Genomic DNA, 27,485 nt, shown 5'->3' with positions numbered 1-27,485 from the left:
CCTCCTTCACCACCACTGCCCTTTCCTGAGCTCCTCCTTCACCAGGGTTCATCTCCCTGATGAGAAAGGGGCAAAACATCACCAAGATGAATCCTGTCCCTTTGGCAAAACCCAAGAGTGGCTTTGTCATCACGCTGGCAGAGCCCAGAGGCTTTCAGTGAAACACACACTTAATGTCACCTCTTGTGAGGGCCAGAGGCTGGCTCTTCCCGAGCCCAGAACACACAGGAGCACAGCTTCTCTTCAGAAACTCCCAGAAGACCCATTTATTTTGTTACATATACAAAAAGCTGTCTGATTTCTCCACCTTTTGTTTCAAGTGAGCAGCTGGAGGTATGCGATAGGTGGGAGGACGAGAGGGGATGTGGTGTTGGAAGAGGATCCTTGTATATTTACTTAGAAAACATATTGTCAGGGGCTTGGGGATTTTTTTTGTTGGTTTTTTTTTTATGAGCAGCACAGAGCCCTCTCCACCAGACCCCTGTGTCCCTCCCCTGTAACTCATTCAGGGATGCCCTCACATCCTCTGGCAGGAAAGCTCCTAGCAACAGTACCATGCTCACAGCTCAGCTATGTGCAACACCAGCTGCTGGGGAGGCTGTCACCACTCTGTTATTTCCTGATGCTCATGAGCTGACTTCAATCAATTTTTAACGTTCCCCAGTGGTAACTGGTGATGAGTCCCCTACAGAGTTGAAGCTCATCATCTGCCAGAGCTCAAAACCCTGGAGGCATTTCAAGAAAGTAAAAATGGTGTTTCAAACCACTTCTCAAAACCCTCCTCAACAACCCAGGCAGAAGCACCCAGGAAACGAGATGGGACAGGGGCAGAGTTGAGCATGGAGAGCAGGGACAGGTACAGGTACTGCTGGTGCTGAGATGACCAAAGGGCTCACAGAGGAAACCCAACCTGGCTCAGTTCCTTTCCCAGTCTCTCTGCTCCTCTCACATCCCTGACTCTGCTGGAAATAATTGCATTTTCTAGATACAGCCATTACCCTTTGGTTTCCAGGATATCTTTGACATGTCACCTGCAAACAATTTGTCAGGACCTTTTAATTGTCTGGAAATTTTAATATCTTAACAGTGAATTAAAATTCATTTGGGCTGCAGACAAAGGTGACACGTGTTGACATTTTTTTAAAGCCTCTGCCTGATTAACAACATTAAATGGTCATCAGTCAGACCTGTGCTCATAGAGCAAATATTACAAATGTGAGGAGAATGAAGGATACAAATTCCACCTTTAAACAAAAACCCAAAGCAAGGAGCTGCTTTTAGACAATCCTGGCAGCTAAGATCTCTGCTATGATTTACAAGAGAATGAGACCAAATCCTGAGAACTGGGACAGCCATCTTTTCTTGTCAGACAGCCAAATCTGAAGCCTCTGCTGCCCATTGATAAATGGCAAGGATTCCCTCTCCTCCCCCATCCTCTCCAGTGAGCAGTTGCTGACTGTGCAGCCTGGGAATTTGGACAATAATCCACTTTCCAGACTTCTGTGTGGAACACCAAGAGAAATACTGTCATTCTGAAGGCAGTAAAACCAAGGATGGAAAATCTCAATTCAGTCCTCTGCCATGGTAAAAATATTACCACATCCTTTCTGGGGACAGTTTTAATACTGCCATATATCAAGATAAATTTCAGGAAACTAATATTTAAAATATCTGAAACACAGTTTTCCTGAGAGTCAGCCAACTCTGTTAATAAAATTGTTAGGAGTTCCCTAACACAGAGTCTCTTGATGTACTTTTAAAGCAACACTGGTGCACCTCAACACATTTTTATCTGTGGTATGAAACCACAACTGCTTGTCATTACCTGGCATTAATTAAAGAAATCAGCAAGCCTGCATGAGAGTCTCACAGCAAGACCACATCAGCCCAGACATTATTTTGTTGTACATAGAGAAATCTTAAATCAGGGGTTTCCTCCTCTCTGCAAGTGAGCAAACAGAAAGAAATTTAATATAAAATGTTAATCTGCAATACAGGGCCAGTACCTGACACCTCCACTACAGCACCTGCTCTCTGGGGGAGGTGATCCCATAGTGATTCATGGAGTACTTTAGGATTGGGAGAACCTCAGGAAGCCCAACCTCCTGCTCAGCACAGCTGGGACACCAGAGCAGGTTGCTCAGGGCTTTACAGAGCCTCCAGTTTTATCTGACACTCACCCCTCCCTCTCCCGTGGCCATTTTCCTTGCCTACACACACACAGCAGTCAGCAGCACGGAAATGCCCATCAGTCAAGGCCAATCCAGCTTACAGGAACATAATGCATTAATTAGAGCTTGAAATACAGGATTTTTATTATTATTACTATAGGCATTTGCTTTAGCAGTGAAGCACTGTTTATTGCCCTCTGGAGAAGACAGGCTCTGTTTAATGACCAAATGAGGACACCTTGCTTGAACGTGCTAAGAGATGAAAGAAGAGACCATTGTGGTAAAGAACATGACAAATCAGTGTGCTATTGACTTAAGAAATGAGAAGATACTTGTGTGTCTTTACATATCTATTTTTACATAAAGAATACAAACAAAAGCAGCAATCTGGTCTTGAATCTGACAGAATGAGAGATCTGTAATCACCTACCCAAGTCCTGCATTGTGAGAACACAGATTTCTCTCTTTTCTCATCCTGTTCCAGCAGTATGGGCACAGATGAAACAAAACTGTCCTAGACTCAACCCAAACACTGGTTTTGCTGTCAACTTTGTCCGAGTTCATGAGGAGCTTGGCTTGCACTCTGCTGCTGAAAACGCGGGGTCATATCTGGCTTGTGCTGCCAAATATTGAAGTTAGAATGAGTACAAGTTAAGCAAGAAACTTCTTTAAAGCATGCGTGTACATGACGCCTGCCAGTCAGGCAGTCTGTAAATCAACAGAAAACTCAAGAGGAAGTTTACTGACCGAGTTAACGACCTAATGACAGGGTAAATGTTCAGTTTCCGGCACGCCAGGCTTCTTAATGCAGCCTTGACTCTTTAAAGCCGTTCTTCAGTGTGTACTTGGGAAACGTTTGGGACACAGCAGCAAACGAAGCGAACACCCTTTCACCCCAGGTGCTCCACTCCCGAGCTGAGCTCCCTTCGGGCCTTCCCGCGGTTCTACCCCAGCGCCGACACTACCCCCCCCCCCACCCCATCCCACCCGCCCTAGCGCAGGCTTCGCCCTGCCGCCTCCCCAGTACTCCGCGCCGCCAGGCACCGGCCCTGAGCTACGCGCAGCCCTGCCCTGAGCGGCAGAGGAACCCTCCAGCCCCTCCGAGGCCTCCGGCGGGGCCGTGGCAGCCCAAGCAGCCGCCATCCCTGACCAGGCCCGACCCCGACGGCCTCCACGTCTCCATGGCAACAGCGCTCCCTTCCAGGCCCCCGCTCTTAGGTGTCCACCCTCCTGCCTGAGCCGTAACACGGCACCCTCCCCGAGCTGCTCTCCCCCAACCGAGAAGCCTAAAACCCAGGCTCGCCGGGAACCTCTGAGGCCACCCCGGCTCTCCCGGTACCGGTACGATTTACGGGAACCCCTCCCCGGGCTCCTCCCGCCGGTGGCGGAGGGCTGTCCGCCGCACTGCCTGAACAATAATCATTGCTCCGCCCTTCGCCGAGGTCCTCACCCAGGGTGTCCGCCGCGCTGCCTGTACCGAGCAGCACCGAGGTCCCCGGCTGCCCTCCGCGCTGCCTGCGCACAACTGCCGCAGCCTGAGGGGACGGGGAAGTTGGGAGAGAGCGGCGGGCCGGGCCGGGCCGGACCGGGCTGGGCTGGGCCGTACCGGCGGGACGGTGCTGGCGGGGGGCAGCGAGGGGAGCCCGGGCAGGCAGGGAGGCCCGGGCAAAGAAGGGGGCCCGGTGGCGGAGGAAGAGGAGGAGGAGGAGGGGGAGGAGGAGCGCGGCCCGGTGCCGGTCGCTATGGACCAGTGCGTGACGGTGGAGCGGGAGCTGGAGAAGGTGCTGCAGAAGTTTTCCGGTTACGGGCAGCTCTGCGAACGCAGCCTGGAAGAGCTGATCCAATACGCGGGAGGGCTGCGGCGGGAGATCCTCCAGACCGAGAGTACGTGGAGACCCTCACCCCCCCTCACCCCCTGTCCCTCCGGGCCTTCCCCACCCCCCCCATCTCCCTCCTCTGGGGTTAAAAGGCCGAAAACTTTGTAGGCAGGGGGATCCCTCCGGGAAAACCTTCCCCCTTCAGGCTCGGGGCTGAGCAGAGCTCCCGGGGGGGTCTCTGTGAGGCGGAGGCTTGGTCCCTTCGTCCCCCTCGGAGCGACCGGAGCTTTGTGTGCTCGTCTGACGGGGGAAAGTTAAAGGTGGGAGGGGGGTATCGGCCCTTCTGGGCCTCCTCCGGTGTTTGTCCCTGATCATGAGGTAGGGCCTGACCCTCTCAGCCTCTCCATCCCTTCTGCGCCTTTCTTCTCATTTACAGCGAGGTTTGTCCTCCTCAGGGGGAAGAAACACCAGGGCTGCCCTCCTTAAACACCCCCCTCCCCCTTCCTTCCTTCCTCCTCTGCTCCTTTTTTTTTGTTGTTTTTTTTTTTTTTTAATTCTCTGAAGTGACTAAGTTGTTGTGGCCGGGTTTGGGAGTGCTCAGGGTAAGGGCAGCGCTGAGCAGGAAGTAAACAGGAGCTCCCGAGCCTGCCCTGCTTTGTACAGCCCCTGAGAGGGGGTGGGCAGAGCCCGCTGGAAATATGGGATATTTAAACCTTGCGAAATCCCTGGGAGGGAGGTGATGGCGAGGGAGGGGACGGTGAGGCAGCTGCTGCCATTTACCCAAGGCCATGCAGGAAGTGAGTGATGGCTCAGGGGTTAAAAATGGGAATTTGAAGATTCCTGAGCCCCAAACGGTGCTGTTTCACTGTCTGCCGGGTTCTGCTTTTGTTTGGTTGAGAGGAAAATGGTTTTGCTGTACAAACAGAGGTGGAAAGCTGACTTAGAGATGTGTTTCATTCCAGGAACACCAACGGGAGGGTACTGGAGCTGCTGTGTGTACACAGTGATTCCCATAAAGAACAAACATGGAACTCTGGTTCCCAAACATTACTTTGGGATGAGATAACGTTTTGTCTTTTTGCCATTGTTTTGAACTGCCTTCCAGCAAATGTTTTCTGTGCTGCCCCACAAACCTTCACAAACTGAGGTGCCCACTGGCCTGGGAAGCTGAGTGGGGGGGACCCTTGTTTGTGTATTGATCTTCATAGGACTCTGTGGGGCTGGAAAGATTTCCCTGTGAGGATCCTGTTGCAGAGATTTTTACAATGTTCAGAGTAAAATTAAAAGGTTCCTTCAGGGTCCTCATTGGGTTTTCCACCCAGACTTGGACTAAGAGTTTTTGGGACTGTCAGGTGAAATCCCTGGATGTGTTTTCAGCACTTAGCAAATAAGTGGGGATGCTGTCCCAGCAAGGTACATCCCAAGCTGAGTTTTCTTTTAGTAAGTACTCTAGAATAAAGCCAATATGTTGTTACTGTGCAGTTATTTTATTATTACACTCTCAGAAATCTGGAGACTCTAAAAATTTGGCATCTTTTATGAAGCTGGCTTCATAACATGACAGAATTCTTATTTTTCTTTAGCATGTTATTTTTAACTTCCTAATAAGCACAGGCACTTGCAGCTTTTTTGTACTGTAGCTTGAGTAGTTCTGAAAATTGATGGAAGTGGAAGCAGCCAGACATCCTGTTGGGAAGCTCTGTAATTCAGGGGCCTGAACTGCAGAAATATGTTTGTGTATATATTTTAAAAGTTAAAAAAAAACAAAACAGAAAAAACCCTTCTCTGCTGAGGAAGAAATTAATTGTGCAGATTTGAAGCATAGATGTATGAGAAGACCCTAAATAGGCAGTGGATATAAAAAGGCAAAGGGTGGAGAAAAAGAAACTGTTCCAAGGTGCTTCATCCTTTAAACTAGTTTTCTTCTCCCCAGTCATGCAGTCTCTGAACATTTTTTGAGCTTTTTTATACTACATCCCTGTGAAAAGGAAGACAATTTTTTCCCCCTCATTCCTAATTCACCTCCTGGAGCAGCCAAGGCAGGAGTGTGTGAACTTGGATGATAGAAATGTGTCTGGCTGACTAAATTGGGCTTTGGACTCCACTCTGTGCCCAAGGTGTGCTCACTGGAGTATTTTTTTCATATTATGGGTGTATTTACACACTACAGAGAGAAGCTGTTGGTTTGTAGTGTTCTGTGAACACTGAATTAGTGGGGGTACTGTCTGCAGTCTGTGTCCTGCTTTATTAGGAGTAGCTCATAGTTTAATTAAAGCTGAAAGGGTTGTGTGAAGGGTGTGATCTTTTCTCCTAAGGCTCTGATGGCCTTTCCTGGGTAGGCATTTTCAGTGCTTTACTGTAGTTGGTTTCTCCTACCAGAAAGTGTGTTAAGGAACAGTAATTCACTTGTTTGGGGTAAAAACAAAAAAAAAACAAAACAAAAAACAAAACAAAACAAAAAACAACAACAACAAAAAAGATTTGGCTATTTGGAGAGTATATTTTAACCTCTGTTTATTGGGGAATGAGTATTTCCATTTGCTTGTTGCATGATCTCTGACTGATCATTTTGTCTTGGCAACAATTGTGAGATAGTAATTTAAGACCCTTCATGTGATTTTAAATGTCTGTCATGATCATTGTTTCTCACCTGCTGCTTAATTTTTATGCTTGAAATAATTTTAGGAGGCTAACTTCAGGGAATAGTCAAGTGAAATGTTCTGTTTTAACTCAAGATGTGTAGAATCAAGTAAGTGAACATTGGAGAGACTGATTTGATCCTATTATTCCTCATTTATTCCCTAGGAAAAATACAGAGCCCTCCCACAGGGTGGGAGGTGATCATTAGCTTTGTGGGGTTGGAGAGAGGAAAAAAGTTAAAGCCTGGAGGTTTTTTTTTTCGTTTTTCTTAAAAGCTTTGGCTGTTGTAAAAATGCCAGCAGAGCTTCCTCAGGTGGGGCTTTTGGGGATCAGGAGCTGTTCCTTTCTGGAGATGAGATGTGAGACAACAGAAAGTTGGTTTTGCTGTTGACAGCAGCAGGGCTGAGAGTTGGGATGCATAAAGGAAGGTATCTAGAATAAATGGGCTGTAAATTATTACCTGCAACCTATTGATTACAGCTTTTGTTTCTGGATTTCCTTTGCTCTGGCAGATTGCTCAGGGTACACTCTCAAGGGTTTGTGTCTGTTGGTTCAGGGCTGTCAGTCCTGCAGCAGCAGTTTGATGAACCTGTGGTTTCTTTCTGGGAAAAGCCAGAAACTGGGCTCTAATGTGCTGCTGGAGCCAGAGGTGTGTTAAAATACACAGTGAGGAAGGAACATATGGAAAATGTGTCAGCTTTCTAAGTCTTTCTTCTAAGGGGATATTTTTCAGAATTTTATTTTTTCACATGAGGAGTTTGGATCTGAAATATTAGGGGAGCATTTCTGCTCTCCCACTCAAATTAGGCTTCTTAGGCAGCTAAAGACTGCAAAGTCTGTGTCCCTTAAGGAAAAAATAAATAGGAGAGGGCTTCAGGGGTAAGAGTGGAAAAGGGATTCTCCTTGTATCTTGAAGTGAAGCACTGGAAAAAAGGACTGGAGTAAATTACAAAGCAATGTAGGGTTCTTTCTCTGAGTAAAGCTCCTGACAAGGTGGGGCATGGAGGGTGTAAACTCTGAAGTGTGGTCAGAGGTTTGTAAAGCTTTTGTATTTATTGTTTTACCTACATAGAATGTTGCACCTGTTGGTTGAACATCAAATTAAAGATGTCACAGTTTCCAGAAAATAAATCTCATATTAAGAAAAAGTGTATCTGATGTTCCCAGTCTGGTCCTTAGTGGGCTGGCTCTTGTTCATCCAGGAGATTTGGAGACTGGGTGGCTGAAAGTTTAGAGCTGTTTCTGTAAGGAGGGGAAAGTGTGACTGCAGCTCAAATGCACACAGAGGCTGAGATGAGCAGGGCAAGAATATATTTGACCCTCATTAATCCAGGGTTTGCTTGAAGTTAAGGATGATCTGAGGTATCTTCAGGGAACTCTCTAAAAGACAATGGATTCTGTAGCAGGTTCAGTAGCTTCCTGTTACACCCTGTGAAATTTTTGGATTGAGCTGTTTCTTTGAGTTGTTTTTATTAATTTACTGTGACAGAGACACATGAGATCTTTACATTAATGTTTTAAGATGTTGCACTTGTTCAGTGATCTTGTTCACTTGACTGGATTCCCAGTTCCATGGGTGTGCCCTGTCCTGTGCATTTTCATTTCAACTGATCTTGCTTTGAAAGTACTCTGTAGATTGCATTCCTTCTTTTAATACTATTTCTTGTCATTTTATGTTGGTGCATAGTGAGATACTTAATGTTGTAATTTGTTTGTAACTCAAGTAATTTTCTTTTCTTTGGTCTAGATCAAGATGGAGACTTGTCGGGAACAATTTCACTTGTTATGACACAGTGTTGTAAAAGAATAAAAGACACAGTTCAGAAACTGGCCTCTGATCATAAAGACATTCACAGCAGTGTATCCCGAGTTGGAAAAGCCATTGATAAGGTATTTATTAAGATTTGATTATATTATTACAGATATTTTATGATGTGTACTCTGCTTTTCAAAATTTTGATTTATACTACAATTAATCTTAATTAAATCTTCCTATCCACTGCAGAAGCATAGGCTTGGGCAAGGCAAAGAGTGGGGTGTAGGGTACTTACTTTCAACAATTGCTCTACACAGATTCCTCTTTCTGAGGCAGCTCAAATCTATTTCCAAGCAAAGATGCCCAATGTCTGATATTTTCATAGCAGAACGTGCTTGTGTTGATTGGGTTTTTGAGGTGCACCATATAAACTTACCAAGGCAGGCAGTAGCAAACGAGTCTTTTCATCCAGACAAAGGTGTTTGCAGCATTGCAGAATGCTCTTCATCCTTTGGGAATCCCATTTAAACTGTGTCAGTAATGATAATCTGCTAAAGCACAATTTAACTGTAGTGCAGTGAAGAAACAAAGTAGGTAATGCTGCATTATGGGGCAGAATGTCTCTGCAACTGTTGAGTTTTTTTGCTTGACCATCATGAAGAGCTCAAACTTTGTATTAAGAGCTTTAATCCAAGCATCACTGTTATCCAAAGCTTAAGGATGCAGCTGTCTCTAATCCTTGCTGCTGTATCTAAACCAATTAACTAGAGTAAAATTCCATCCTTATTACAGGCTTGGAGCCTGAAATAAATCTGTGTAATCTTGTCCTAAGTTTGAAACTTTCCTATTCTGCTTTAGCAAGTGGACTTGGTACAAATAATTTTTCAGTTTGGCAATACTTTGTTTTGTTTTGTTTAAATACTGTGAGGTAGAGCAGCCCTAGGTCATATATAGAAGGTGTGAATAATATTCAATGGAAATTAGAATTTCTTAGGAGCCAAAGAAAACAGCTCTTGTAAGCCTAATCAAGTTTAGAAGTGAGTCTCATCAGCTGAAACTGCTGTTTCAAGTTGTCAAGTACATGGTTTTCCCAGTGGTTGTTCTGTCCTGCTGTTTTATCTATTATTTTTCTTTAAAAAGGGATACTTTTAAATAAAAGCCTTCTTAAGATTTCAGAAGTGTGTTTTTGTAAAACAGTAGAAAGGATGCCACTAATCTGCTCTGTGCCCCTTGAGGTTTCCCTGATTGTAATGTCTAAGGGAACTACTTTAAAATGTACCTTGAAGTGGACCCTGTTCTTGGCCTGGTAGCCAGATGAATACATCTAGAGTTTAAATCTAGGTGGAATTTAATGTGCTCCTGGCCAGTGACATTTGAAGGAAATCTGCCATACATACATAATGTGATTTCTCTGTCCTGCTGGAAAATATACCTGAAACCTGCCAGCAAGATCTGTGTTGGTATCTGAGTCCCATAATTTATTGAAATTGCCCTCCCCCAATTTCTTCCCAGTAAGCTTAAACCAATAGAATTAATTTAGTTTAATTGATGTAGTGAACTGGTTCTGGGCAAAATATTGGTGCTTCCTAAATAAAATGCTTGCTGGAATTTAAAGAAGCAGAGCCCTTGCTTTGATTCATCAGATTTGAGCTTTGTTTCTGTCACATATAAATCCTCGTTTCAGCATTATTCCTTGTTTATTTTATAGACAGATTGACACCTCTAGAACACCACTTACTGTCTTCCTAGCTCTATGTGCTCAGGCACAGATAAATAAGTCATTATTTTATTGCCTGAATCAAGATTAGGAAAGATGCTAATGTTGGTATCAATTTTACATGACACATCTAAATGACAGCTGTTGTGATGTGTGGAATCAACAAACTTCCTTCTTAACAAGCTTGGATTTTGAAAGGACTTGCTGTATTATCTGCTTGTAGCAAATTACAGGTTACTCTATTTTTTTTTTTAAATCTATCTGTAAATTTTAATCCAGTTGTTTTTTGAATTAATGTCATTGCTTACCAACTTGGGTACTGAGTCCACTCTGAGAACAGAAGCTCCTGTTTGAGAAATTAAAATCTGAAGTTCAAATAGGAGCCTTGTTGAAGTCTGAACTTTGTGTATTGCTTTTCAGTTAGCAGTTCCTTCAAAATATATCTAATAAGCTAGTTCTACATGGACTATGTGCTTGTGATCCATGAAGAGTTTCCCTTTCTTCCAGAGAGCATTTTGTCCTTTGAAAGGAAACGTTTGCCTCCAGTTTTTTCTTTATTGTACTATCATTTGCTCTGCTTCCAGAGCTCATGTGTCACTATTGTTCAGCAGGTTGTTAGCAGGTAGCTCTCTCATCAGTATCCCTCTAGATCAGTCACTTTTCTGGAATGAGTTGTATTCATCTCAGAGTTCATCAGAAGCCTGTTTGGTGGGGCTGGTAAATGTTCTCCCTCTAGCAGCAATCCAAGTAGGGGTTAAATGCCTTCTTTGGGGAAGGCAAGTGGGGTAAATGGTAACTCCTTCCATTTTTTCAGCTGTATTTTAAGCCTGTTTTTAAAGGCCCAACGTTTTATTTCAATTTGGTTTTGGCAAAGCAAAATTTTGCCAAAGTTAGTGTTTATTTCATATAAAAATTTGTAGGTAGCAAACTGGAAACCTTTACTGAGCATAATTTAATTATATTGGTGTGAATAGTATGGTTAGATAGACAGAGCATCTTTGCAAGTTGAGCTTTATCTTAAGAACTAAAAAGGTGAACAGAGAAGGTAGAAAGAATGTATTTTATTTGTATTTTGAGTCAATTCAGAAGGGAGGAACACTCCAAGTAATCTCAGCTGAGAAACTAAGGAATCAAACTACTCCTCATTCTCATCATCATCCTTCACACTTATTATTTACAGAATTTATTTCAACTTTTGAAATCTTACTAAACCCCACGTGCTATCAGTCAGCATACTCTTAGCCTTCAGAAAACAAAGCTGAGAGGTGTGTAGTCAGCAGCAAATCATGGAGGCATTGCAGTTATGAAATATGTAAGCCAAAGGCAAGCAGCAATTTGTTCTGACATGTGACAGTCACTCACTGCAGTATTTGCAGGCAGTTTTTGGAGCTCCTCAGGACCCAAAGGAGTCAGAGCTGCAGAATCTCATGTGTAATAAAGACCTTGGAAATTGTTGGTTTTTTTTTTTTTTTTTTAAATAATAAAAAGTCGAGATAAGAACCTGGTTAAGACTGGGCTGATCAGAGAGTGGGTGAGGGGGAGAATAAACATTCTGTGAGTTGAATCCACAGCACATCTAAGTTGATATGATGTGACTCATTGTTACCATCTTTTATGAGATTTTAAAAATTCCCATTTTTGAAAAGGTTTTCAGAAGGTGGATTTTTGTGAAATCACTGGGGTAAGTGGCTCTACCCTCTGTCCCCCAGTAGTGAGAAGGATGTCATGATGCTTAGGGTATGGGTTCAGCTCTAATGGTTGGTAACTGCCCAGAGGAATACAGTTTCTATTGTATATGTTATGTATATTCTACTTACATGTTTGCCAGGACTTTTAAGTTGCATGAAGAGTAACCTAAAGTCAATTATTTTTACATTACTAGTGATGCCTCTCCTGGAGTCTAAGTAACAAAAGCAAATTTACCTGGTTTTTAAAACTACCTCTAATATTTTTTCAAGACACTGTCAATGGATATATGTTTCCTGCTAGTGGGTGATACCAGAATCAACAATATTGGTGAACCTTAAAGGCTTTGAAGAGCTGGCACAAATAAGAAGAGTATTATTTAGTCTTCAAGGTGTTTAAGATCTTTTTAATATACAGCTTAAATGCAAGCAGCATGACATGGAGCTTACAGGTTAAGACATTGAAGTGAAATTGTTAAATGTGAGGTTGAAATCTATGGCAGTAATTTAATGCTCATCTTGCTCCACCATTTCTGAAAGAGGGGAGAAACAATTTGCTAGCCTAAGGTAAAGTTTTACTGCAAGTTTGCTTTCATAAGTGGCAAAAAGATGGGAGACACAGTGGTGCAAGGAAGAATGAGAAACTTCACAGGTTTATGCTGCCCCCTTTAACTCCCCCCCTGCCATTTCAGAGGTGGAGATGCTCCTGCTGGCAGGGCTGCTTCTGAAGGGCTGATGCCCTCTGTATGGGAGATGTCACCATGCTTCTGTCTTTAGGGAAGTTGATGCCACCCTGGACCTCTCAGGAGCCTCCAAAGGCAGCACTTTCAGTCTCTGAGGCTGCCATCTGAGTTGTGGTGAGGTATTTGATACCTCCTAAGGAAAAAGCAGTGAGGTGTAGCTGGGCAAGAGAGACTTGAGCAAGGCAGAAGTGGCCCCTTGGTCTGAAAGTTTGAAGCTGCTTTGATGTTGTCCTCTACTTATTTTTTTAAAATTTAAGGACACTTTTGAACACTTCATGTTTTGACAAAACAACGTAGGACTCTTTGGGTTCCTGCTGCAGGGATACAAAGTGCCAAGCTCACATAAGCCCCTGTCCCCTGCTCAGCTTTGTTCTGGGGGTGATTGTCCAGCTTTGCACTGGCAGAGCAGCAGCAGGTTGGGTATTGGCTAAGCTGCTACCCCAGCACTGTGCTGGCTGGTGGGGAACTGGTAACACGTGTTTGACACATAGCTCATTCCCACTCTTGTGCTGTTTGCTCTACCAGAAGTGTGCATTTCTGCTAGGTGTGTGTTCCCAGGTTGTGCAGAGCTGCTGATTGTCACAGAGCTGTAGCTGAAACACTGCAGTTTTCGCCTAACATCTGATTTATGAAGTTCCTTCTTGGAAGAGAGCCATAGTTAGGAGGCTGTCAGGTCAGGCAGCAAGCAGTGTGCTGATTTCTAGACTATTTCTTTTGCAAGAGGTTTGTTTTAGGCAATAGGTGAGGATTTTTATTCAAACTAACCTGCCTTACCCCAATCATAAAGCATGTTAGCAGTTAAAATCCTGTTTTATATAATGAATTAGAAATAGTATTGCTCTCCTACTGCCAAGAGGCACAGTGCCAAGCAGTACCAAGTGTTACTAAAGAGTCACCAGGACAATATTTTCCCTTGTTCCTGGAATATGTCCACTGGCCTAAAAATACACAGCAGCAGGATCATCAGGGTTAAATCAGTAAAAGATATTTTAGATCTTCAAAGCTTATCCTGTTGGTAGGATGTTGAGGTCTCCAGGGAGTTGAATTTCATTGTCATTTGGGGGTTGGGAAGAAGTGACATTTTCCTTTTTCAGCATTGTCTATCCCTCCAGCTGACATCACAACTACAGCAACAATCCTTGAGTTAAAGCTTTTACTGCTAATTTGGTGCTCTGTAGTGACAGTGATGCATTGATAACTCTATTTTCATTCCTGTGTAGGTGATTTTGTTTTCTGTTCTCTGTGTTTCCAGTTTTCACATATGGCAGGAGCCTTTTCTGCAGATAATTCCTTCAAAAGCACATCGTGATCTGGGAACCCCTTTGTTAGTTAATTAGATTTCTGATTTGATAGTGCAGTTCCTTAGAGTGAATAATACTCAAACTTGAAACAAGCAAGCCAAAGGACTTTTCTCTTCTTGATAATGAAACATCTGACAGTTACCTCCTGTTCAAAGTGAAATGTAGTTGAAGGCCAACTGAGTAATAGGCAGAAAGCATGAGGGTGGAGAGATAGATGTCCTGCGTAATTAAACAGAAATTACATGGGGTTATTTGTTCCAACCTATTAACTGTTAATTTGTATGTTTCAGAATTTTGACTCTGACATCAGCAGTGTGGGGATAGATGGGTGCTGGCAGGCTGACAGCCAGAGAATCCTCAACGAGGTGATGGTGGAGCACTTCTTCCGACAGGGGATGTTGGATGTAGCTGAGGAACTTTGTCAGGTAATGATCAGTGTGAATGCTGAATATTCTCCAGCATGGAAAGTTATGCTTTGGGTGAGCAGCCTTGATTGAATGTCAATGTTCCAGGTGAATATTTGAACTGTCAGCAAAACAGCAGCTTAATCCCATGTTTTCTTATGCTTCAACTAAAAACTCCCTTTGTGTTTTCAGGAATCTGGTCTATCAATAGATCAAAGTCAAAAAGAACCATTTGTGGAATTGAATCGAATATTGGAAGCATTAAAAGTTAGAGTTCTGAGACCTGCTTTAGAGTGAGTCTGCTCATGTTTTTTTCCTCCCTTTTTTTCTGAATGCTTTTAATAAATCCTTAGTTTTTCACTTGAAATATTTTAGTGTGTTTCAGTGTGTCCCCATTTGTCCTTTGGGAGGTCTAGCTAGTGAGTGAACCCCTGCCTTCTCCTTTTGTCCCCTTTATGCACCTCCCCATGGACAGGACTTAACTAAGAGTCTCTTTTTTAGGTTAAGCATTAACTGGAATCACCTGTGATACTGATTTAAGGTTTTGGGGAGAAACAGCACTTAAACAGTTGTCTGGCAAGATAGCATTTAGCCTTATAGCAAGTCATTAGTGAACCCTGCTTTAAAAGGTTCATTTACAAAGGATATCTTGGGTATCACCAAGTCTTTTTGGCTTCACTGAGCCCTTGAGCAGAACATGACTTGGGATCAAAGTTCTCACTTTTCAAGGCACTTTCTCCTTCCAGATAAGGGACCACAGGGTGGGATGAGGTAGTGAAAGGGTAGGTGTGTGCTTTGGAGCTGGCTGCTGCTGCCAGGTAGGTACTGATCAGTGCTGTGTAAATGTGTCAGCAGCCCTGCAGTACATGAGCTGGGAGCCTGAGCTGACAGCCAGATCTGCTTGAGATTTCTTCTGAACAGAATGATTCTGTTCATACATATCTGTGGGTAATGTTGAATGCTCAAACAAAAACCAAGTCTGGGAATATCTGAAGTCAGTCAGTCAACCTTAAACCAGGATATTGTCTTTACCTCAGTAGGCTTTACAAGCTTTAGACATGTAATCTAAAAGTAAGAGTGAAGAGGGAAATGCAGTGAAATGGCTCATGGGCACCTGTTGCTACAGTGCATTGTGACAGTGCTGTAGCAGTTAAGAACAGTTTTTGTTTTAACAACTAGAAAATCTGTTTGTTTGTTTGTTCAGGTTGTGAGAGCTTTGGTAAGCTTAGTTTGGCTTCAAAGTAAATTAAAAAAAATAGCTTTGGAGTGACCTTTAGAAAGCAGAAAAATGAAACACAGCAAATTCAAAACGTCTGTTTTATTCCACAACATATTTCACACATTTAAAATGCCTTTTTTTGCAAGAGTTAAGTAGATTTTTCATACCAACACACATTTTCTCTTCCTTTAACATGGCACAACATGGGTGTATGAAACCAGAGGTCACTGGCACCTGAAATACGTGCAGGGACACTCTGATGCTCATATCATGGTGTTCATGGAGCAACTCATGGATTATGCTGCTGAGCCATGCAGAGTTTCACCTAAATAGTTGATCTTTGAATATAGTTACACAGGTGGAAAAGCTCAAGTGGTTTATTGGTATTGAATGCTGATGGAAGGCAGCACTGAAATGCTTGGTGTTTAGCTGACAGCACATCCTGTGTCAGTTTTCACTATTTCTTGTAGTTCACACACTAACCCAGCACTGGAAAGGATGCTGTCTGCAGAACAGTAACTTGCTGTTTTAGCCATCCACTTGAAGTCACTAAATTCATTTTAGCTGCAGTCAGCTAAGCCTTCTGCCTTACTTATCATATCTTGTAGTTGCTGCAATGTTCTGAATGTTTTTCAAAGCAAGGAGAAGGCATGGTCCTTCTTCAAAGGACCTCTTATTCCCAAGGCAGCTGAATGGCCAGAGAACAGGGTGTATTGTCAGCACAGTTTGTGTGCTGCTCTCCCTCCCCCACGCTGCCTTATTTCTGTTTATAATGTTTATTCTGTTTAAGGTCTTCAGTGCAAAAGCTCTCTGATTCTCTTTGCCTACTGCTGGGCACAGAGGGTCCTTATTTATGGTAATGCTTATGTGAAAATCACAGTTGTTAGCAAGGACAATCAAAATGTGACAAAAGTACACAAAATTTAGGAGGTAACTGATGTCTTAAATGCCTGGTTATTCTGCAGATGCTTGTGAAGATGTCTCCTGTATTATTTCTTAGCAGATGTGGGTGCTCAGGAGGCAGGATAGAAGCTGCTCTCAGAGGAGCTTGGAAGGGTGGCATTGTGCTCTTTGGGCAAAAAGCTAATAAATGGCTAAAACTGGCATCAGTAAATACAGCTTCAGGTGCATAAAATCAACCCCAATCTGGCCTCTTCTAGGATTAGGCTACTGACAGTGATGTTGAAGCAGAAAGCAGGTGTTAGACAAGGATGATTATTCCCAGGATCATCAACCAGGAAGGGGAGTATAGCAGGGTTTTTACCATGCAAAATTGCAGGAGGTTGGAATGGAAGCAGTAACCAGTCTCTCTGGCTCAGCCAGTGCTCTGGAGTTGGTGCTTGGCATAACTCAGCGTTGGAAACAAAGCAAACAGGGGTGGCTCCTGGTCATTACCAGGGAAAGGGAGGTGTCAGATTAATCAGTTTTCCAAAAGACTTTCAAATCCCTTCTGTGGTGATAGAGAGAAGGTAGTATTTGTATCTGATTTATAAAAAAAAACAAACCAAAGATCCTGACTGATTGTTTTTTTTTTAAGATGTTGTTACTAATACAAATCCCAACATTAAAAATATAACACTTCAGAATTAAATCTAATACAATTGGCCATATTTCTTTTTTTGTGGGGTATGTGACTTCATAGATACCCTGCACCCAAGGTAATTGCAGACAAGTAATGTCTGTACCTCTGCATGATCCCAGTTATTTCCAGTGATGTTTCTCATTGTAATTTGGTGATGGGAAATCCATAGTTTATTTCTGTGTGGATTCTGGTGTAAAGGTCTGATGGAAATGACTCAAAGCTTCTGGCTGTAATTCTCCAGGGAAGAGATACTGTCTTATGTCTGTAAAGCAGCAAGGCAGACAGGTCCTGGTATTTGCTGGGACCTTTGGGATATGGTTTAAACTTAATTTAATCTTTGCTAGTCCTTGTGAAATTCAATTTAACTGAATCCCATGTGGGAGCCAGAGGAGAGCTCTGTGTACATGTGGTTTGAATAGTATACTGTAAACTTTAGAAAAAAAAGAAAGAAATCAGATGGAGTTGAGTCTCAGAAGTGAAAACATTGAAAGCATAATTTGGGGAGGAAGTAGGAAGACAGGTGGTGTGATTACTAGTGACACTGGATGGTTGTAGAGAATATGTGGGTTGAATGTTTTAAACCTCACTTGTTTTTTTGTCTTTCCATTAGAAATAGGAACAGCATGTCCTAGACCAAACACCTCAGGTCTGGCTTCTGTGGCTGCTTTCTTCTGATACAAATCTGTGCTGCCACTCAAAGAGCTAAAAATGGAAGGCCAGTCTAAAAGCTAATTTGGAAAAATAGACTCAGTCCCAGCAAGATGAAGTATGGTGTCATGTGGCTGTGAATATTGGCAGGGAGAGGATGGAGGCTCTTTTGATGCCTGTCTTTTGATGCAGTAGAGATAAATATCTCATTAATGGGACTGTGAACTCACTAGCCTTACTTTTTATTGAGTACATTTTTTTTTTTCCCCCCCCAGCTGGTTATTGGTCTGTGGCTGTTAACTTCAGGCTCTTGTTATCTTAGTTGTGAGTGAGCTTTATGGCTACTATACCTGGTTTAAACCATGGACACTACTTACAGAAAAACCCAAACAGCACATAGTCACTGTCAAGGGGGACTTCAGTGGTGACATTCTTCTGAGGCTGCTCATCTGAAGCTGCCTGAAATCAGCAGAACATTATTTTTTAGTGCAAAGACTACATTTTTCACTGTTTCTTACTTAAAGGTTACTGATGTCATTACAAAACCTTGCCAGTAAGGTCAGGCTCCTGATGCTTTCACCACAATGAACTGAAAGTAGATACTTGCTTATAAGCTACATCTTAATGCAGGAGGGTAACTTCCATTGAATGCTTAATTTTCTTATTTTAGCTTTGGTTGAAAGAACAGAAGCCTTGCATACCCCTTCTTTTTAAGGAAGAAAGACTCCACCTCACTTCCTTGCTGAAAAGTGAAAAGCCCTTTGTTTAGTGGGGCCCCAACAGTGAAAATAGTGTAACTAATTAACACTAATGAGAAACAGATGTACTGAAGAACATTGAAACTTGAAGTTCTTAAAAGAAAGATTGGATTGATTTAGGCCTGATTAAATTGAATTAAGTCTGTGGGGGGGAACCCAAACCGAAAAAAGACCCCAAAAAACCCAGAAAGGGATGGGTAAAATATAAATAATAAAATAACACTTGATGAAATGCTTTGAAAATTCCATTTCATTTTTCTTGATGTGTGTTTAAGAGTTCTGCCATGTTACTTGGGAGCCAAATGTTAGTGTTGTCATGGTGAATGAGACCCAGAAAGGGAGAAGTATTTTTGTTGGCCAAGTTGAAAATCACACAGAGAGCAAAGTTTAAGCAGGGTGAAGTATAATATTTAAACTGATTTCCTTTCTCCCTATCCCCCCTTGTAAGATCTTGATAATGTCTGTCTTTGGGGCCCAAGTAGACTCTTGTTTTCTGTGCTTCATATAAACTCATGAAAGTTCAGGGAACAGTCATACTCTCCTCAGAACAGCTTTTTGATAATTGTAATCACTGTATACAGTTCAGACTGACATTTAATTACTCTTAGGATCATGTCACATGGCACCTTCTCCTTTCTTCTAGGTGGGCAGTATCCAACAGAGAAATGCTGATGGCACAGAATAGTTCCTTGGAATTCAAACTACACAGATTGTATTTCATCAGTTTATTGATGGGTGGAACAGCAAATCAAAGAGAAGCACTTCAGTATGCAAAAAACTTCCAGCCATTTGCCCTAAATCATCAGAAAGGTAAGTTTTAGATCACATCAAGAGGATTTAAAGCACTTGGATGTGGCTCCTCATAATAAAATATAAATCATGTTCCAAACCTCTTTTATGAGGTTATTTTCATTTTGTTAGAGGCTTCTTATTTTTATGTTTACCATGTATAACCTGAGTCTTTGGGAGTTGAATTAACTCATTTTTTATTTTAAAGTGGGCACAAAATTACATTTTAATGTGTCTGCATATTTGCTTAAATTTAAGCTTTTTGACTCTAAATAATACTCTATTACATCTAGAATAGCCCTCTGCCAGGATGAGGTGTTAAAAACTCACAGAAACATTCTTGCAATAGTCATCTGCTATTTTCTGCTGCGTGGGGTAATACAAAGAAATTCAACTTTTGAAAAATGGGTGGTATGGGAGTTAAGTGAATCATCTTAAGCTAAATTGAGTAAAGCCTAATTTTTTTAGGGTACTGTGTGTGTCAAAAAGCTAAAAAAAAAAAAAAAAATTAAAAAATCTGTTTGAAGCAAATTACTATTCAGCATGCAGTTGCTTGCAGAGGGGCAGAAACCCCCCAGACTCTCTCCAGTTGCCTGCAGCTCTTCTAGCTGGAGATGTGTTCTGTGATGGCTGTAATTGTATTTTGGAGAGGTGAGGACGTGTATTATTGATGTGTTTTATCTACTGGGTTGCCATCTAAAAGCTAAAACTGTAGACATCAGCTTTTAAAAACTAAAATACCTGTTTCTGGTCCCTTGCAGATATTCAGGTTTTGATGGGCAGCCTGGTGTATCTGCGGCAAGGGATAGAGAACTCCCCCTACGTTCATCTCTTGGATGCAAACCAGTGGGCAGACATCTGTGACATCTTTACAAGAGATGCTTGTGCTCTTCTGGGGCTTTCAGTTGAATCACCTCTCAGTGTTAGGTATGCTGGGTTTCATTTGCTTTGAAGGCCAGGCACATAGTGCTTTGGTTTCTGCTTCTTGTTGAGGATAAAAGAAATGGCTTTTGAGAAGTGGTCTCATGTGGCTGGTACTAAATAAAGAGTATGGTTGCAATTTGTTCTAACAAGATTTGCAAAGATTGGAAAGCAGAGGTTCCTGTGTGCTGTGCTTTACCCTGCAACTTTGCAGCTTGGGAAGAAGGATTTGTGGTTGGATTTTGGCTTCTGTAGATAAAACATCAGTACAAAGGATGAGGATGGTGATCAGCCAATTATTCCCACTGCAAATATGTGAAATCTGTCCCTTCTCTTTAACTGTAAGAAAATAGAGTTCTGTCAGCATTTGATCATCTTGGGTTTTAATCCACACATTACCCATCTTTTCTTAGAAGAACTGCTGGAAGCTATGTTGTGATTTTAGCTTCTAGAATTTCCAAATGGGCAGCTGAACCTCGTTTACAAAGAATAAAGAGGCACTTTCAAGCTCAGTAGCTAATCTGACAAAATGCAGATCTGTAGGAGGCTGTTGGAAATGTGAAGAAAAATCAACTTAATCTCCTTCTAACTTCTCTGAGGATAAAATAAATTAGCTGATACTTGGCCTTTGGATGTCAGTTCCCTTGATATACTGGCCTGATGTTCTCATTTTTATTTCAGCCATTAAGCAGAACATAAATTGGATGCCTCTTTCTGGGATAAATTTAGTACTTAGCAGAAGCTTCACTGAGCTTCACTACCTCTTCTTTTTTTGGTTGCTTGTTTTGGGGTTTTTTTGACTGTTTGTATGTTCCTATTATTAGGCTTCTGTGTTTAGTGGAGAGCTCTTAAAATTGTCAAGCCTTCTGCTTCTCCTGTTTGCACCTCTGTCACAAAATACAACACAAACAACAAAAGGAGCACTTTCTGATTTACTGCCTTCTGCCTTTTTACAGTCCTAGACTAACAGAATAGTTTGGGTTGGAAGAGGCCTTGAAGAGAATGTAGTTTCAACTTCCCTGCCATGGGGAAGGACACCTTCCACTGTTGGGGTTTTTGTTTTTTTTCTTTTGGTTTGTCTGTGTTCTAGCTTAGACAAGAGGTCCATAGGTTTCACTCCCCTCCCAAGTAAACTAGCCAGTATGTTCCTGCAGAAACAAAAACACATGAGAATGGCAGAGAGGACACCAAGGTTGTGTCTTCTGTAGATGATAAAGTTTGCATAAATAGTGAAATAGCCTGTCAAGGAAACAGGCAGCTCAGATCCTATTTCATTTGCTGCTGATTTCCAGATTTATTGCACTGCTATTAGACTTAAATCTATCAGAGCATCTGTTAATTTGTGGAAACTCAGTGTCATACTTTCTTTTGTAAGACAGTGAAATATTTCAAAATAATGTGGTAAGTTCTGGTAATGGGTAACTCTCAGAGCAGACTGAGCTGCTGGGGCACTGCCATTGTTCAGTTGTGTACAGACTGTGGTTTCTTTCCTTCACTTGCCTTCCTGTGTTTTTTCAAGATTTTTTGATTTAAGGTGAAGGTGGAAAGACATGTTTCTTTCCATTTAAATTGCACTTAATTAAAAGCTGATGGATTGTGTGTACATGTGGGGTAGGTGGAAACTCTTAGGCTTCCAGTTCGGAGAGCAACTGCCTGTAGAAGCTCACACGATGTCTTCCTCCTCTACAGCTCAAAATCCAAGTAGGTGGCATGGAAGATCAATTCATTATAAGATTCAGAGCAAAGGATGAACTGGTGATTTCAGTCCAGAATGCAGTACTTGAGGACTCTGGCCTAAGAGGCAGGGTAATAACCTGCTCCAGAACTCCAGCTTCTTACACTTGAAGGGAGCTTAAAAGCACAGACAAGAACTGATTGCAGTAGTACAACACCTGTGTGCCAGTTAAAGTAGAAATACAAAAAGTGCTGGTTTCCTAATGGCCACCTTATATTAACATTTCCTTTCTCTACAGTTTTTCAGCAGGTTGTGTAGCATTACCAGCTCTAATTAATATCAAGGCTGTTATTGAACAGAGGCAGTGCACAGGGGTTTGGAACCAGAAGGATGAACTTCCGGTGAGTTGAATCTGAATTATCCCAGGGCAGATCTCTAATGATAAATGCTGTTTGCAAGCTTCCTTTATACTGAGTGACATATGGCTGCCACCTCCAGGAGCTCCTGGACTTGGATCTTCCTGCTGGGCAGAGCCCATGGGATCTTAGGCCATGGATTTCTGTTTGTTGGTTCAACCAGTAGCAAAGCTGAGCATGAATTGCAGACACACACACACGCACCATCTACACAGGATGCATGTTCACAGACCCTTTACAGACCCTCAAATACTGGCATGGCCCTTCTGGTCCATTTTTAATGTGCCTTTCTGGCTGTTCCTCCCCAGCACCCCTCCCCTGCAGGTTCCTCCTGTGGGCTTCTGACTCCCTCCCCTCTGAGACCCTCAGGTTCTCATTCTTTGTTGCAAAGTCCAGGTTTGGGTTCAGTTTCCTAATGACCTGTCATGGTGTGACTGACAAAGTTGTTTTTTGTTACTGCCTGTTTAAGTTTGTCTGTCAGGTTTGTATTTCTGTGGTTGTTGCTCTCCTGTTTACTTTTTCTGCCCTTTCTCATTGAAAAGGTCTTTGATCAAATGACCTTAACAAAACAGGTGCTCTCACCTCCCACTTAGTTTTCCACTGAATGGATGAGGTGTTTGAGTGCAACTGGAAAGGAATCCCACTGAGGGAGGAACTTTTCTTAGCTATGCTTAAGCTCTGTCCATGAGTTGCTTGGCAGTAACTTTATCAGGCAGATAGGAGATGAAAGAATTAGTGCTGCATCTGGGGAGATGGGAATTGAATTAGGATCCAGTGCAACTCATTTGTACCAGTTGAAATGAAGTTCACTCATTATAAAACCCCAGTTTCCCTTTATAGCTCTTGCCAGGTGTGTGCAGCTCTCCAGTGGCCTGCTCCTGATTTGGAATGAAAACCTATTTTGTGCAAACTGAGCATCAACTGAGTTAGCACCTTTGATTGTAGCTGTAAGAGATTCATTTCTAGTGTAAGTGGATGTGTTTAGCTCCCAGCTAAAACCAGAGTGTAACATCCAAGTGTGACAGATTGATATCCAGCTGTCCACTCAGGAATTATTGGCTAGGGAGTATTTAGGAAAAGATTGCTGCCAGGTGTGCATCAGTTAACAGTATTTATATGTCCCCTTGCATACTGTAAACTTAAAGTTCTCCAGTGTGCAGTGCTAAGGTGGTTTGGGGACGAGAGCCTTATTTTCATCATGCAAAGGCAGAGATTAAGTAGCATGAAAAGGTTATATTATGAGATTTTGTTGAAGGTTAAACCTGTCAGAACTGAGAACTGGTCAGAGCCAGGAGCTTCAGGTACACAAGCTGTGGTTTTTGCAGGTCTCAATGGATTCCTGAAGCCAGGGACCTGTTCTTCTGTGTGAAATGTCTCTTTTGGAAACCATTTGCTGTTCTGGTGGCAAGAGTTGTGCTGCTGTACCCCTGTCTTCTGTGCAAATGATTCTGATACATTTCACTGTTGGCATCCATGTGTGGAGAATCTTTCTAGAAGCTGTAGAAAGTTCTTGTAATCAAGTGTTGCTTGGTTTTGGTGTTTGTTTGGTTTGGGGGAGGGGGGGCTTGGTGTTTGTTTTTTGTTTTGTTTTGGTGGGGTTTTTTTGTTTTATTTTCCCTTTTTCCATTAGATCTATTATCTAAGCCACTTTGGAAGCAACTGGCTAGGAAATGCAGAAAGTCTTGGATCACCAGCTCAGTTTTCTTGCCAGAGCATAGATTAGCACTGAAACATGCACTTGGCCCTTGGCAGAATATTCTGCTTTATTCAGGAGGGGTAGGAGCAACATCAATCATCATTTTAAGATCACAAATAAGTATTTTTGGCTAGGAAATTGTCAGTCATCCACACAAAAGATTGTGCTGTCTTCACAGCTAAATGATGAAATCTGTTAAGTGAGAGCCATGACCTAGGGGGGTAATTGTCTGGAAAAGTAATTTCCCAGTATAAATTGTTATATTAATTTCTTTTCCAGATTGAAGTGGACCTTGGTAAAAAGTGCTGGTATCATTCAATATTTGCCTGTCCCATTCTTCGTCAGCAAACAACAGATAATAATCCACCTATGAAATTAGTCTGTGGTCACATTATATCAAGAGATGCTTTGAATAAAATGTTTAATGGCAGCAAGTAAGTACCTTTCTTTTATTTCAAGCAACAGATAGATGAGGACAAAACTTAAGGACTACAATACTTTGTTTTGGGAAAATTGAGTCCATAAATGCATAGCTGATGGAAGCCTGTTAATCTTGGAGAATGACTTAGAAACCAGATAAGCCAGGTTGATGTGTTGGAAAAGAAAGCATAATAAACCTTCTGATGTTGTAGGAATTTGAATTACGTGGAGGAATGCAATGAGCAGGGTAATTTTCTGAGTTGCAAATGCTGTTGTGTTGTCTTAAATTCAACAAGAAAGGCTTTTACAGGCACACAGTTTTTTGTTGGGAGCAAAGTTAACAATGCATGAAAAATAAAAAAATAAAATTAAACCTCTGGGAAAGCATGGTTTAGTGATTGAGCAGGGAGTTGAAATACCACTGTGGAAATACTCCTCCTTAGGTATCAGTGGGGTGCTTGCAGGCTTTTGGGGAGGAGTAAATGGGAGGGAGAGAGCTATGCATATTTCCTTGAGGAAAAACCAGTGGTGATTTGGATTGAATAAATGCAGCTTCCCTGGAGGCTGTCAGCTTCATTTAGAGCTGTCAGTGGTTCTGTAAAATCCAGTGGGGAAATAAGCAATGCTTTGGATGAAAATGTTGAATGATGTTTGCATTCTTTGCCCTGTGAGAAGAGCCTCAGGGTGTTCCTTCATGGGTGACTCTTACCATTTTAAGCCAATTAATTTGGTGTCATGTTGTCCCTGATTACTCATTCCTGCTGCTTTCATTGGGCAGCTTTACTGACAGCTCAGCTCTGACAATTATAACTCAGGTTCATGGTGAAAGGCCCAAACTTGGAGATGGGATAAAAATGGATCAATTCTAGGAGAAATACTGTAAGCAGGTGGAATTGTACTGGTGGACACCTCAGCAGGGAGACCTCTGTCTGCAGCTTGCTGGAGCTGAGCTTAAGTGGGCTGTGAAGTAGCATTTGGGGATCAGAGAGTAAAAGTGTTGAGGAAGTCAAAGTGCAAGCTACCAACCTGTTCAAAATCACTAAAATGCAACAAGCTAATACAGAAGTTGAAATGATAGATTCATCACAAAGTGTGATTTCATGGTGATGAAAAATTTCATTTGGGGAATTTAATAACTCAGGGGGGTGTAGGTGAAAGGTGAGGAAGCATATAAGAAAAAGAAAAAGCATGATAATGACTTTCTCAGCTAAAGGTGACTTTTAATGGAGCCAAGTTAAGCATTATGACCTGAGAGTACATTTGTTTCATGCTACAGGAGGGGAAAAAAGAGGAAGGACTGTCACTGCAAACTCCTTTGTGATGGATGAGAAAGCTCAATGCAAATTACTGCCATTCTAATGCCTTTTCTTTGTCTCCAGATTAAAATGCCCCTATTGTCCCATGGAACAGAGCCCTGGAGATGCCAAACAGATATTTTTCTGAAGAAAAGTTTCATTATGCAGTTTGTAAGTGACACTCTGGATTTCAGGTGCATTTCAGGAGAATTAAAAACACACTTGTTCCCTTTTATGCAGCAGACTGAGGACTCCTGTGTTTGTATAAGCTACTGCTACAGAAACTTTGCCAACATTTAGTATATACATACCAAGTGGAATGCTACAGAAATATTATTACCATAGGGCTTTACTATACTCTTGGTCTCCATACCTGATCAAGTAACTACACCAGCAGTTGTCATTCAATGCAGGTTTTTGTACTTAATTATATGGTGACTTTTTACTTTTTAAAAGCAGAAATTGATCACCCCCATTTGTTTAATATTCTTCCTGCTATTATTCTATCATTGTATTGATAACTGTCACCTTAGAGAATGTTTGTGGAAAAAGGTTTTATTTCCTGTAATGTGTACATAATTAAAGGTAAATACTTCAGAAAAAAAAGTTTGATAAATTGAATAGTGGTTATAAAACTAATTTGTATTTTTTTCGCTGAAAAAGCTGTGATATATTCTGAGTTTTTCTTTCAAACATTTTTTCAACTTTTACATAGAATTCAAAGTAAATGTGCATATATATAAAGTATATAAAATATATAGCCCTGAGGGGCTACCTGTTAAAATCCATTGCTAATTTATAAGGGTGATGTGTGGCTATATTACTACTGGAGCAGAGAGGGGATGGGAAACCCTGTTCCTTTGGTTTCACCATCAAGAAGTGTTTGTGTAAGAGAACATTCAATAAATTCAGAAGTGGAAATGCTTTTAGTCAATGACATTTGCTCTCTGGCCTTTGTAGTCATGTTCTTTGAACTTTGTATTCAGGATTAGGCTATAAATGTCATGTTGCTGTATGGTTTAATAGTCATTATAGTGTGCTATTTATAAACAGTTATCAAAACCAAATAAATTGTAGAAGTATTCATTGTTAAATGGGGGAAAAGCATGTTCTGATGCAATCTACTGATCATGACTCTGCACTTGGCAGGACTGGGCCCTACATCATATATTAGGAGGTAGCAAGTTTTCTGTAGCTTGAGAACACTTTGCTTCTAGCCTTGTTTTTGTAGTAGAATATTACTGCCATTGCCACTTTTTTCTGCTAAATTTGTCATATTGTTGACTAGGTAAATTTGTACTCATAAGAGAAACGTAGATCATGGCAGTTAAAACTTTTCTAGTGTGCATATATTTGTATTTATTGCACTGTCCTATAGTAGGGCAAGCAGCCACAAGGCATGCGAAGCTACATGTAAAATTATATTTCTGTATTGTGTAATAAAACAAAAAAAACCCCAAAAACCCAAACCCAACAAACCCCAAGCTTATATGGTTGAATACTGACACACTGGTTGAATGCACTAGCACAATGCACTACAGAGAAGAGCATCTTTGAGAAATCAACACCTTTTGAATTTCTTTGGCACCTGACTTGAGAGACTGAGTTGGACTCTATCGGATCAGTGACAATGGACATCCCAAAGGAGACGTTGAGAGGAGCAAGTCAAGGCACACAGGTTATAAACTTGAAGTGTGTTGGAGACGTATGAAAAAATACAGGTGTGTGATTTTTCTGCAAAACTGAAATTGTATTCACACTGAGTTCAAAACAGCCGCGTTATCAAGTGGTAAAATCAACAATAAACGGGTGAGGATGTTATTTTCCATGTA

At 41.8% G+C, this 27,485-nt stretch overlaps 1 protein-coding gene across 1 annotated transcript; it reads left to right on the top strand.

Moving 5' to 3' along the window:
* Positions 1-3,625: 3,625 nt before the first annotated feature.
* RMND5A (required for meiotic nuclear division 5 homolog A) lies at positions 3,626-27,485 on the top strand. Its single transcript, XM_071753221.1, has 9 exons — positions 3,626-4,055; positions 8,376-8,518; positions 14,121-14,255; positions 14,427-14,527; positions 19,085-19,251; positions 19,992-20,157; positions 22,125-22,227; positions 24,218-24,372; positions 25,738-27,485. The coding sequence occupies exons 1-9, from the start codon at positions 3,914-3,916 to the stop codon at positions 25,799-25,801; spliced, it is 1,176 nt and encodes a 391-aa protein (XP_071609322.1). The 5' UTR covers positions 3,626-3,913; the 3' UTR covers positions 25,802-27,485.

The sequence above is a fragment of the Heliangelus exortis genome, chromosome 10 (assembly GCF_036169615.1).
Source record: "Heliangelus exortis chromosome 10, bHelExo1.hap1, whole genome shotgun sequence".
NCBI classification, from domain to species: domain Eukaryota; kingdom Metazoa; phylum Chordata; class Aves; order Apodiformes; family Trochilidae; genus Heliangelus; species Heliangelus exortis.
This window is presented reverse-complemented; position numbering and strand designations above follow the sequence as displayed.

Excerpts from the sequence above, each read along its gene's own strand:
- RMND5A (XM_071753221.1), top strand. The coding sequence starts at position 3,914 with ATGGACCAGTGCGTGACGGTGGAGCGGGAGCTGGAGAAGGTGCTGCAG. Across the intron at positions 8,519-14,120 it reads TTGGAAAAGCCATTGATAAG|AATTTTGACTCTGACATCAG; the intron begins GTATTTATTAAG and ends TGTATGTTTCAG. Across the intron at positions 19,252-19,991 it reads TGCCCTAAATCATCAGAAAG|ATATTCAGGTTTTGATGGGC; the intron begins GTAAGTTTTAGA and ends GGTCCCTTGCAG.